The sequence below is a fragment of the Carex rostrata genome, chromosome 14 (assembly GCF_964058835.1).
Source record: "Carex rostrata chromosome 14, lpCarRost1.2, whole genome shotgun sequence".
In the NCBI taxonomy this organism is placed as follows: Eukaryota; Viridiplantae; Streptophyta; class Magnoliopsida; order Poales; family Cyperaceae; genus Carex; species Carex rostrata.
In genome coordinates this window covers 1,122,235-1,135,691 of record NC_135931.1, presented here as the reverse complement: position 1 = coordinate 1,135,691, position 13,457 = coordinate 1,122,235, and the positions used below count along the sequence as shown (strand labels likewise).

The window sequence follows — 13,457 nt, the reverse complement described above, 5'->3', positions numbered from 1 at the left end:
TTTTTTGGAATTAAGATTTCTGATTTGAACACAATGTATAATTTCGAATTATACCCGAATCACAAATTTTTGATCTCGCCGAACCGAATCCGAATAATTCATTTGTCACTATGGCATCCAGCATCTGTATCCCGTATTCTCTTCAATTAAAAACAAGACAAAATGTTTAACCCTTTGATCCGAAATAAACTTTCTTACTGCAAATATGAAACAGGATTGAGAAACGATTCAGCGATGTAAAATCTCCTCTCTTTCTTCCCTATTAGAGCATCTACATCCCTGAAACTCTTGGAGTTTCTAAATAACTGTTAACTAATTTTTAGAAACTTTATCTCTGAAAGTTTATAAATCCTCACATCCCTGAAACTCAAAATTAGAGTTTCTTAATTGCCACATCAGCAAATAAATTACAAGAGAAAAGAATTTCAGCGAATTATTTGGCCACGTCAGAGTTTATAAACGGTTTCTTATTAAGAAACTTTGGAGCAAAGTTGCTAAATAAGAAACTCATCTGCATCCCTGAAACTGGTTTAGAAACTGCCACATCAGATTAGAAACTCAAAGAGTTTCAGGGATGTAGATGCTCTTATAGCACATCCGTTTTTTCTTCTCCACTGAAAGGTGCAATGTCAATTTAACGTTTCCGACATTTAGATTTTTTTTTTTTTTGGCAATCTCGTTCAATACCATTTAATGTTCATTTAAAACTTAAAACAAATAATAAGTCGAACGAACGCAACAGATCCTGAGAGAACAGCATGTTTCAAGACTATTTCACAGAGAATCCAGTAAAGCCCAGTTCAAGGCCTGATTCAAGCCCAGTCCATCAGATTCGTATGGGCCTCCATAAAGAAAGGTGCTACACATGTGTAATGGTCAGGATTTAAACAGAGGCCCATTCTATATGACATATTACGAAAATGCCCATACGGTCGCTCTATATATATAACCAAACCCTAGATCCCATAAACAACGTGCGGCGCCTAAGGAACAAGAGAGGCAGAGAGAGGTGAGATCGGAGAACACTACTTTCGCGCACGATGAGGGCTAAGGTCAGATCTCTGAACTATTTGTTAGAATTAATCTTAGATTCTGTATTCATTTGTTCTTAGACGGAGAAGTCGCGAATTATGTTTGAAGTTTTAATTTGCTTATAGCTAACTTGCTCTAGTTCATCATATGCGTAATTTCGTGGCATATTTTTCAGCTTTTAATTATTCATGTCGGGACTGAATCTTTTCAGTGTTGAATCACGAAAATATATTTGATTTACAATCATTAGATATGTAATTTCTGGTGTTTTGTGAAATATTGTTTATTAAACATCCCTGAGCAAACACTATCCTCTCAATTATTTATTTGTGGTTATGTAAAAATGGTTAAAATCTCTAAAAGCCTCATTATTTGAACCGTCAATAGTTGATCAAAGATATATTGTAGTTCAATATATGTGTGATAAACATTCAATAGGTTTTTTCACTTATTCTATATTTGTGATGAGTCTTAACTCTTGTTAAGAGACTAATTATCATAGATTTTGTAATGTATTATATCTTTGTAGAATATAATTGTTTGCTATTATTTTTCTCAACCGTACACTTGAAGTTGTCATAAAGTTAATTGAACGAGTACATCCTGTGTTGTAAACTTGCAATATTACAAGTAAAAATTTCAAATTTAGCAAATTTAGTTTACATGTGTTGTTGCATATGGCCATATTGATTGGTACGAGAATTAAGGAATGAGATATTGTGTTACATTTTATTACTCAGTTTTGTATGTTTTACTAATAGCTGAACTTTGATTTTATCTAATTCAAGAGTTTGTTAAAATTAGGAGTTAATATATAAATATTTGAGAGCAAAACAGAATTGACCCCATGAGCCACCCTTTTTTTTTTTGAGAAACACCCATATCTGTTTGCCACTGACCAATGAGTCATGCTGGTGGGTGCATAAGCACTAGTGAAGTGTTATTAGAAGAGGTTTACAGAATCCTGTGTATTAACATCTTGTGTTTCGTTGATGGGTCAATAGCAGTTGCTGTTCTTTGTTTGTATACAAGCTACTATGGCTTTGCATGCTTGAATTTAACTTTATTTTTATATATAATTCCAGTGGAAGAAGAAGAGAATGAGAAGGTTGAAGAGAAAGCGCCGAAAGATGAGGCAGCGATCCAAGTAAAATCTAAAATCTATATCTGTAGCCTCTAAAGTTACTGGTTGAGGTTTTAGTTTTGTTTGCTGTTGGCATCTTATGAACTATGTTAGTTTATGTTGCTTGAGACTTTGTAGGTCTTTTTTGTCGTGTTTTAGTATTAATACTTGCCGAGGTTATTGTACTCTTGAATTTTGTTTTATTGTTATGTGGTGTTTAATATTCTATTTCAACTTTTTAGTTGCTGACAATCTTTTTGAATTAGCTGAACAACTGAATTTTTATTTGGTTGAAGTGGTCAGTGATGTGCTCCTAAAGTTGTCATTATTAAAACTTGTTTTATAATTGATGTAGTTTTTAGGTTTTCAGTTAATCCTCTTACAGGTTTAGGTCTTGTTACTTTGTGTTTGAACCGGGCATGTTTTCAACTGAACTTTGTATGATATTAACAATGTTTGGGGGGGGGGGGGGGGGATTGAACGGGTAATATCTGTTTCTTCTGCATCTTTATCTGTATAATAATCTGTTATTTGCATCCATATAAGATGATATAGGTATAGATAGTGGTTTCAAAATTTTATATTCCTCTAGTATCTATTCAAATTATTATAATGTTTATTTGTGCATTTTAAGTTTTAGTTTCTCATCCTTTCCGTGTGAACTATAAACTATAAATGGCTATATCTGAGACAGCAAGTCCTTTGCCTAATTTATAGTTGGGTTATGTATATTTTATATGACACCAAGTCCAAAATGTATTGAATAGATTTCAAACTGTTAAAATCAATTTACATAATGAATAATGCTTTATATGCAAAATTTATATTTTTTCGAATTATTTTAGTACTAAGTTAAGCGGTCAAAAATGTTAAAAAATTAATGTATTAAAATTAATTTAAAAACTTTCACATTTGATACTAAAAAATTTGAAAAATTATAAATATTGTATGTAAACGCACAACTACTGAAGTAGATCGTTCTGATCGTTTCAAGTTAATTCGATAGGTTTGGAGTGTTATATGAACTAAAATGATAATGATACTGATGTTATCGTAGCCGGATTGGACTGAAATGATGTTATCTTAGCCGGATTGGACTGAAATGATAATAATACTAGACTCTAAACATTACATGCCAACCAAAAGTAATTTAATTTCCGTCTGATATAAACTGTCTCACTAGAAATGTCTAACATTACATTACATGTCATGCCGTCATGATACCAAATATCTATTGTTACTATAATTTCCAAAAGAAATACACAGTGTGTGATTTTCATAACCTATTTATCCGTGAAACATGGACTGCTCTTTCTCCGGAATTAGAATATTACTTTGCACATGTCATTTTGCTAACTATGATTAATGATGATTGATAGCCAACTAATTTCTCGACATCACATTGCATGCTAGTAGGTGAAGTAATTATTTCTTTTCAATGTCAATCAAGCAATCATTCTTTTTGAAATTACATGCAATTTTTCTACAGTCCTAGTTAGTAGATTTTATTAGACTAAAAATCATATTTATTAATAATCCTTCTTACTATTTATTTATTCGTATAATTCTCCGGGATAGTCAATGTTAAAAAGCATTGCTATATCTTGCTCTTTAATTAGGTAAGAATCGAATTGGGAAATTTTTAATTGAAATAGAAAAGAATTGAAAAAAATTAAGCGATAAGTAGGCTAGTATTTCTCAGTGTTGTAAAAAACGTTTAGATCGATTATTCCACCGATTAGTCGTTGGCGGTGATCAAATCGTTACGGATTTTTTCGACTAATTAGCCGATTATTCCCGATTATGACCTATTATTCCTGATTAATTTTTTGATGATATCATATCCGTATGATGACCGTATACCGTTATTTACAACACTGGTATTTCTTTTGACAAGGAAGACTGCAAATATTGAATATTTCTAATTTTCAAAAGCACGTTTATCCTCACAGAACAAAGCGAAAAGTCCAATATTTTGCCTATTTATTTGTCATGAAAAATTCTTATTTTAGCACGTCAAAGGTGAGCTTCATATATCTAGAACTGTAAATCCATTAAACGTAGCAAACTTTTGTTTGAAAAATCTGTAATAAATAATATCCTATGTCAAGGATGGATTCATGATTTTCGTTAGAGGGTGAAAAAATAGCGAATCAAATTTAAATAGCTAATCGGATTTAAACTCATTAACTAATTAGATAATCGATAAAAAAATAATGTTTAACTTATACTTTCCAATTCTCTGATTTAGTAATCATTATTCAAGAAATTCATTTTTTTTTTAACTCTAAATTCAACTCTTACAAGTCAGAAAATTTAGAAGGGAGCCAACAAATTTCAGAGGGGGAATAAAGTTGATCGAGACGATAGATCTCCATTAAAACTCAAAATTCAGAAGGGTCTTGATTTCATATGGGTTCGCTTCTGTTCTATACGAAAGTAGTGTAGAAACGAGTAAAGCTAAGTTGTGTTGTACTCACCAAAGAATTTAGTAGATATAACATTAAAATCTATCGAATTGTGATACAAGAAAAAAAAAATGTTTACTTTAAAGTTTATTTTATTAAAACAGAAAAAAAAAATGTATGTGATACAAATAAGAAATACAAAGCAGGGCCACACTATGTTCCCGAGAGAAAAATTAAAAATTAGTTAATAATTTTTATTCAAGAGCATTTTTGTTATTTAACTAAAGAAAAGGAAAGAGGATGGAAAATGGTAGACATTACCAACTTTTTAAAATAAGAGAGAGAGGCTGTTTGTTTGTTTGTTTCTCCTCGTAATTTTGTATAAAGGACTGGACTATAAAGTAAAAATAGTACACCTTCCTTGCCTCCGTGCTTTGCGCTGTTTCCTTTTCCATTGTCACTTACTCGTCAACTCGCCTTTTCCTTTCCCATGAGAAAGGTTTCTCTCCTCTCAGAAATCTAAATTTCTCATTTGGAATTATTCAGAATTGCTTCAATCAATGAACTCCTTATTCTCGCAAGTTTAGATCTTTATTCATTTATTGAACTGAGAAAGATCCAACTTTTTTATTTGAGAAATTTGCTCAGCTCAAATTCCTCAAGCGTCAATCTTTGATGTCATTTCATATTCTCATAACTGAAATTGTGCATAAAAATATTCAAACTGTGCATTTTGGAACGAATTGTCAATCTTCATGAAATGGTGTTGGATAAACTAGATCATGTCTCTAGGGTTTCCTAAAGAAGAGGAATGATTCAGACTTCCTGCTAGTTTTTGCTAGATCATGTCCCCATAAAGATTAGTCCAATGAGAAGGTGGAGATTATCCCATGTTCTACTTTTTGTTGGATCTCTATATCTCCTCATTCTCTCCTTTCAATTTCACAAATTCCTTGAGATTGCTGTCCAGATCAGTGGTGATGATACCTTCACTGGCCTAGACACTCCTGCAATCTCCATGGAACCGATGCACCGTAACACTTTACACCATAGGATACTAGAAAATACACTCAGCCTTGGTACACACCGCAATCACTCATCTACTGTACATCTCCTACCTGTTAGACCTGTTTGGCACCATAACAAAAACACACAAAATGAAAGCTTAAATTTAACTGAACTGGAGAAAATGGCCGAGGAGGCATGGATCCTTGGTCAAAAGGCATGGTCAGAAATAGCAAATTTCGAACTAAATGGTTCAAACTTCCGTGACCAACTATCCAATTTGGGTAGACAAAATGACCCTAGCTGTCCTTCTGGTGTCTCAGTAACTGGTACAGAGATTGGTACTGACCGAATGGTCTTCCTTTCGTGTGGATTGTCTGCTGGGTCTGCCATAACCCTGGTTGGCACACCTCGTGTGGCTCATGAAGAATTTGTACATGGTACTGGTACTGATACAGTGATGGTATCTCAATTTGCTGTGGAATTGCAAGGGCTGAGAGCTGTTGATGGAGAGGATGCACCGAAGATACTCCATCTTAACCCGAGAGTAAGAGGGGACTGGAATAAGAGGCCTGTGATTGAGCACAACACATGTTATAGGATGCAATGGGGACACGCATTGCGATGTGATGGTTCCCCCTCACAGGACGAAGATGACAGAGGTACTAATGCTGCCAATGGTACTTGTACCAATTTCTGGTACTTGGTTTGTGTTGTATGGCAATTTTGCTGTGGTACTGGTAACACTTGTTTTGGTACTTGATTTTGGTCTAGTCATACTTGTTGATTTTTGTCTGGTGTTCAGCACTGGTGGTAGCTGTACTTTGTTTGTGGTACTGGTGTGTACACCAGTCAGTACCAGATTTGCACTATGGTGCCGCTACTAATCATACATATCATTCAGATACTGTGTATATCTGTCTTTTCCTGGCACATACTATTTGCCAATTCACGACCATAACTATAAATTAAAGGTACAGTTATAGACAGGATGGCCATTTTTGGGTTCTTTAATGATGTAACTTATTTTAATACCTTTCTTTTGAACCCTGATGGGGGATCTCTTGTAGATATTATATAGTTGGGTGGCTTGACCTTCAACCCTTGATAAAAAAAATCCTCTCTTTTAATTGCATTTTTAAAAGAATACAATTTATGTGTGTAGTGGATGGGTTCATTAAATGTGAGAAGTGGGCCCGAGACGATGTTACGGATTCCAAGGAGTCAAAGTCAACTTCATGGTTAAAAAGATTTATTGGCCGAGCAAAGAAGCCAGCTATGACTTGGCCTTTCCCTTTTGTCGAGGGGAGAATGTTTGTACTTACCATACAAGCTGGAGTGGAGGGTTACCACATTTTGGTTGGTGGCCGGCACATCACTTCTTTTCCCTATCGTCCGGTAATTCTTATGTTTTTATTTTGGCTGCTTTTCGTGACTAAAATAGTATGCATTTGAACTGCCACTTATAGTTTCTTCTATCACTTCTAGGGTTTCTCACTAGAGGATGCAACTGGATTGGCGATACAGGGAGATGTTGACATACACTCTGTGTATGCAACTGCACTTCCTGCTACTCATCCAAGCTTCTCTCTCAAGCAAGTCATAGAAATGTCAGATGAGTGGCGTGCGCCACCTCTGCCAAAGGGTCCAGTGTTTTTGTTTATTGGTATTCTTTCGGCCTCAAACCACTTTGCTGAGAGGATGGCAATAAGAAAGACATGGATGCAATACAAGGATATCAAATCTTCTAATGTGGTTGCAAGATTTTTTATTGCTCTGGTAAGGGAAATGGTATGGTGTTGAGCGGCTGATATGTACCTTCTTGGGGCTTTTGTACTGTTAAGTGGAGGTAAAAGAAGCATTTACTGGTACTTATTGTACATGCTGCTATCCACAAGGACTGTGTGCTTTATTCCAGTATGGATTGGTACATAATAATGCTTAATGCGCATAATTTGACTGCTATCATTTTGTTCAGTCTCTATATCACTTAGTTGTATACTGGTACCATAGACAAGGTCCAATCAAAATCATGACCTCTTGGGTAATATCCTTGTATTGATTTGTTGGTTTGCAATTTTTGTGCAGAATCAGAGGAAAAAAGTGAATGCAGTACTGAAGAAAGAGGCCGAGTATTTTGGAGATATTGTGCTTTTACCATTTATAGACCGCTACGAGCTTGTTGTTCTCAAAACCATAGCCATCTGTGAATATGGGGTCTCTCTATCTCTCTGTACTTTTTTCTACATCGATTGATCTAAATACTCGCTGTTCATACATGATATACTAATACAAGATTAAACCAACAATAGTAATTATATGCAAAATGGGAAAGTATCTTGTATGCTGATGGATAAGACATGAGAAATAAAAACCGTTTGCAGCTTCTTTTTTTTGGTTATTGAAATGATCCAAAGCAACCCCTCTTTCCTTCATCTTTTCTTGGGGGAGGATGTGAGGTGGGAGGGGTTGCTTGAGTAATCTTTTCAAGATAGAAAAGACCAAGGAAATAGGAGATGTTATTATATTTTAGGAGGCCTGTTGCCATAATATATGTATTGCACAGTTGAGGTGATATTATCAGCTCTTGTGGGCTACCAGGTCCCTCCTTATAGAATGAAATAGATGTGAATTGATCTGTACAACACCAAGACTCATACAACTTATTAAGTTTACAGAAACAAATACTTGCAGGTGAAAAACATCTCTGCGGCATATATAATGAAATGTGACGATGACACATTTGTTCGCGTAAATTTCATTATGGGAAGAATAAAATTAATCTCTACTGAAAGACCCCTTTATTTGGGTAACCTCAATCTCTTGCATAGGCCCCTTCGATACGGCAAATGGGCTGTCTCTTTTGAGGTACAATTACTCTTTCATTGTTGTGAATTACTTTTATTTTTTATTTTTTTTCTGCTTTTAGTATGTTTTGTATTTATTATCACTAGTTATAGCTGTCCTTGGAACAACTCATTCAAAGTCTTCCTAGGAAAGAGCAGGTTGATTAAAAATATTACAGTTTTGGTTGGAGTGATGGGAGGAACTGACATTATTTTGCCTGACCCCTACTAATATTAAGCTGACTCTTGGTAGTATGTGGCGGGTCGGATAAAGTAAAAGCTCCCTGTCAAGTCTCTCTCTCTCTCTCTGTGCAGTCACTTTTCAACTTATTCAAAGAACTGTTTTAGGAGTTCATAGTAAAGCTGAAATTGGTCATTCGAAGTCTGGCATTTTGAGTTTCTTTCTATCTTGTCACTTCAATCGACCTAACAATCTCTTCATGTTAAAATGGAACTCATGCACACTAATCTTTTTGAATGCTTAATGTAGGAATGGCCAGAAAATATATATCCGCCATATGCAAATGGACCTGGATACGTTATTTCATGCGATATAGCCCAATTTATAGTTTCTCAGCATGCAAATCAGAGCCTAAGGGTCAGTCTCTCTCTCTCTCTCTCTCTCTCATGGCATAACAAGAGATCTCAATTGTCCGACAACAAGCATCGAGAACATCCCCCAATGATCCCTTCCACATTGTTCATGGACATTGAAAGACCAAGTTGCCCCTCAATCTACGTGAGAGAACATGTAATGGGGGGTAACACTGGCTTTCTCTTTTCTGACAAATTGGGCATGAAAACAGTGTTAACTTCCGTTTTGTTGGTTAATGCCCTCATAAAAATAAAGAAATATGGAAGAGGATTTTGTTGGGGCCTTGCACAGAGGGTCATCTCAAAAGTATGTATACCCTCACAAGCATTGAGGACATCCTCTGTGCTTGTAACTCCTCCAATTTCTCGAAAAGATGGTCAAACTCCTGCATCTCGTTTCTATTTGTTATTTGTTCAGATCTTTTGGAAAAATTATGAGAGGTGGCAAAGATGACATATTCCATGCTATATTATGCAACATATTTTGTGTGATACAACAGAGAATTTCTTGTTTTATTATGTATTTATTTATTAATTTATCTGTTCATTGTTCTGTATGTGATGTAGTTATTTAAAATGGAAGATGTTAGCATGGGTCTATGGGTGGAGAAATTGAACTCTACTGATCCAGTCCAGTACTCCCATAGTTGGAAATTCTGTCAGTATGGCTGCTTGGAGAACTATTTGACTGCACACTACCAGTCCCCTCGACAGATGCTCTGTCTATGGAACAAATTGTCTCATGGCCGGGCCCACTGCTGTAATTTCAGATAACCCCTCTCAAACCTCGCATTAGGTTACTTGTTTTGGTTTATTGAATTGCTGTAGATATATGAAATTGTGAATGTAACCCATCAATGTGTAGTAGCCGGAATATGGTTATTGCAACGGGATTTGTGTCAGCTAAAGATAAAAGAGTGGTTTTCTTTGCTTCTGCTCTTTTATTGAAGAGGGGTCCTGTACACGGGTAGATTGTCTGTTTTGGGATCAATTTTGCAAATTGGAGAAATTGCAAGATTTCTCTATTATTAAGGTGGAGGAGATTCTACAATTGAAGTTAAAGGCTCTGGTGGTATGAACAATCTTTTCTAAATATTTTAATCAAATATTACTTGTTATCTTGTTATTTTTTCCTCAATTTGCCCCAAGGGGTAGAATGACACTTTTACTTTGTAAAGTTAAGAGTTACGAAGAGGGGCAAAATTGCTGTTGGGGGCCTTCTCTGTGCCATTTTTAATTTTTAGCTGGTTTGCCTTACTAAGAAAATTATATGCATATGTAATTAACTACTGACACGCCTAGAATTCATGTTTCAAACATGACTTTACAAAACAAATTTTAAAATTTCATTTTGGGAAGTTAAACTGCTGACTGATTGCTATATTTTTCTCTAGGAATTTGAGAAAGTTACATGAAATATATAAGCTATGAAAGCAAGGAATTGTTTGAATATACGACAACATCCTATAGATACTAGAAAAACAAAAAAAGGAGAAAATTTGAACTTTAAATTAGTTCTACTTCAATTTTTTTTGTAATAATTATGTTATTGGATTTTTATTTTGACCCTCGTTGACAAAAACCAAACCCAACTTAGAAACACTGACATAATGCATGCTATGACAAAATAGCATTGATTTAATATTGTTGTACCCTCCATGCCAAGATTATGTCCTCTTTTAAGGTATCATCCTTCTCATGGGAACTAACTACATTGACAAACACATAAATCATGACAAACCTCTACACAAATAATAAATCCTCTCCAAGAGTGTTTCTCTTCTCTTTATTGAGAAACAAGTAAAAGAGGTTAATTCCAATCTACATGGATACCCTCCTTTTGATCATAGTTTTCTCTTCATTGATTCTTATCTCAAACATTTTTAGAAGAAAGTCTCACACCTCAAATCTAAGGCTACCACCGGGACCGCCTCGGTGGCCCGTTTTTGGTAACCTCTTACAACTGGGCCCCCTCCCTCATAGAGACTTTGCAAATTTTTGCACTGAATATGGCCCGTTAGTTTATCTCCAGCTAGGCAACGTTGATGCCATCACAACGGATGATCCAGATGTAATCCGAGAAATCCTTCTCAAACAAGATGATGTTTTCGCTTCCAGGCCAAGTACACTCGCAGCTGTGCACCTGGCGTACCGTTGCGGTGACGTGGCATTGGCCCCCCTGGGACCACATTGGAAGCGCATGAGGCGGATTTGCATGGAGCATTTGTTAACAACCAAGCGGCTGGAGTCCTTCTCGTCACATCGGGCTGAGGAGGCACAGCATTTGGTCAAGTCTGTGTGGGGCCAGGCCCAGAAAGGGCAGCCCGTTAATTTAAGGGAGATTCTTGGCGCCTTTTCTATGAATAATGTTACTAGGATGCTACTAGGGAAACAATATTTTGGTACCGGATCGGCGGGACCTAACGAGGCAATGGAATTCATGCATATAACACATGAACTTTTTTGGTTGTTGGGTTTGATTTATTTGGGGGATTATTTACCTGCTTGGAGGTGGATCGATCTGTATGGATGCGAAAAGAAGATGAGAGAGGTGGAGAAAAAAATAGACGAGTTTCACCAGAAGATAATCGATGAACATAGGGAGAGAAGAGAAAGAAAGAGGAAGAGAGAAGATGATGATAATGCTGCTAATGATCATGATAATGGAAACAAAGTGGAGATGGATTTTGTTGATGTGCTTCTTTCTTTGCCAGGGGATAATGGCAAAGCGGTCATGGATGATGTCGAGATCAAAGCTCTCATGCAGGTAGGTGATGCCATGCATTTTCTACTTCTAAATTTTGCACAAGGTTTTCACTTTAAAAGATAATGTTATCCATTGTTTCATTATATCAGAGTTAATCAAAATCATTTTTGGTCATGCTACAGATTAATTGTTGCCAAAATTAATAATGATATGAATATATAGTTAATAGTAAAAACGATATATATTTTTCATACAGGACATGATTGCAGCTGCTACTGATACATCGTCTGTGACGAATGAGTGGGCCATGGCAGAGGTGATTAGAAATCCTCATGTGCTCAAACGGGTCCAATCCGAGCTTGATTCTGTCGTGGGACCCAACCGCATGGTCCAAGAGTCTGACTTAGCTCAACTACCCTATCTACGATCTATCGTTCGAGAGACATTCCGCGTGCACCCTGCTGGTCCCTTCTTAATCCCTCATGAATCATTAAAACCGACCAAAATCAGAGGATATGACATACCGGCCAAGACCCGCATTTTCATAAATACACACGCATTAGGCCGAAATATGCGAGTGTGGAATAACATTGAAGAATTTAGGCCGGAGAGACACCTGGAGGATGGTGATAAGAGGGTTGAGATAAGCCACGGGCCTGATTTCAAAATTTTACCGTTTGGGGCCGGTAAAAGAAAGTGTCCTGGTGCACCTCTTGGTACGACGATGGTGCTCATGGCTTTAGCGAGGTTATTTCATTGCTTCGATTGGTCACCACCAGGCGGAATGCGGCCAGAAGACATAGATACACAGGAGGTGTATGGTATGACTATGCCTAAAGAGCAACCTCTCATAGCCATTGCTAGGCCAAGGTTGTCACCTAATTTGTACTGTTAATGGATCGTATGTACAATAATGGCCAAAAAAGAAAATCACATGGAATTCAACGGATTTTGATTTATGGGGTTTTCTTAATAATCTATAGATTGTCAAAATAATTTCACATATTTTAGGACCACAACAATAATAGTTTATCTGTTAATAACCTTTGGAGCAAGTAATACAAAAGATGTTAACTTTGCCTGAAGAGAAGGCTTATTGGACTAAATACAAACTATAAGTTTTCCTTGAACTAATTAATAGCAAGTAATAATAATTTGGGATTGAAGTTGTGGTACTATGCATAGTGCAGATAATTGGTTTGTAATATTAATCAATATCTCTATTTTAAAGTCAAAATAGTTGATATGAGCCGTTCAATATGGTTTCAATATTGATTAGATAGGTAAAAAATCTTTTACTGTTTTTTTGATAGGTAGAAAATCATTTGATCTAAAACTTGTAGATCATTTAAAAATAGTGATTTTCTAGCTACCTACCTAACAAAATAGTAAAAATATTCTAAAAAAAATGTAAAATATAGTCTGCAAATATATTTTTATATGAATGTCATGTTGAACGGTTCATATCGAATTATTCGAATTTTGAAAACAAAGATATTAATCCATAGTATGAACCAATCTGCGCTATGCCTAATACAATATATATATAGTCTCACTCATAATTTGGATAATAAATTTATAATTGGGAGAAGGTTAACTTATAAGCAAGTTTATTATAATTAAGCACACAAATTAAAAAGCAAAGTAACTAGCTAGCTAGCTAGAGAGCTCTAATTAATATTTATTCTTCAGCTTTTGTAACGAACATGCATTATCTTCATTATATCACCTTATCTTTCTTT

General features: G+C 35.6%; 2 protein-coding genes and 1 long non-coding RNA gene across 3 annotated transcripts; all 3 read left to right on the top strand.

The window, feature by feature from the left end:
- The first annotated feature begins 890 nt into the window (after positions 1–890).
- On the top strand, positions 891–2,443 carry LOC144565833 (uncharacterized). Its single transcript, XR_013514988.1, has 2 exons — positions 891–1,052; positions 2,118–2,443. It is a non-coding gene; the product is annotated as an uncharacterized LOC144565833 (long non-coding RNA).
- Positions 2,444–5,074: 2,631 nt separating this feature from the next.
- Positions 5,075–10,380, top strand: LOC144565263 (hydroxyproline O-galactosyltransferase GALT2-like). The gene is made up of 7 exons (XM_078314973.1): positions 5,075–6,230; positions 6,734–6,966; positions 7,057–7,347; positions 7,657–7,785; positions 8,263–8,436; positions 8,905–9,012; positions 9,576–10,380. Exons 1-7 carry the CDS (start codon positions 5,432–5,434, stop codon positions 9,780–9,782), a joined length of 1,941 nt encoding a protein of 646 aa, XP_078171099.1. The 5' UTR covers positions 5,075–5,431; the 3' UTR covers positions 9,783–10,380.
- Positions 10,381–10,715: 335 nt separating this feature from the next.
- Positions 10,716–12,713, top strand: CYP703A2 (cytochrome P450, family 703, subfamily A, polypeptide 2). Its single transcript, XM_078314974.1, has 2 exons — positions 10,716–11,775; positions 11,972–12,713. The coding sequence occupies exons 1-2, from the start codon at positions 10,834–10,836 to the stop codon at positions 12,608–12,610; spliced, it is 1,581 nt and encodes a 526-aa protein (XP_078171100.1). The 5' UTR covers positions 10,716–10,833; the 3' UTR covers positions 12,611–12,713.
- The last annotated feature ends 744 nt before the right edge of the window (positions 12,714–13,457 follow it).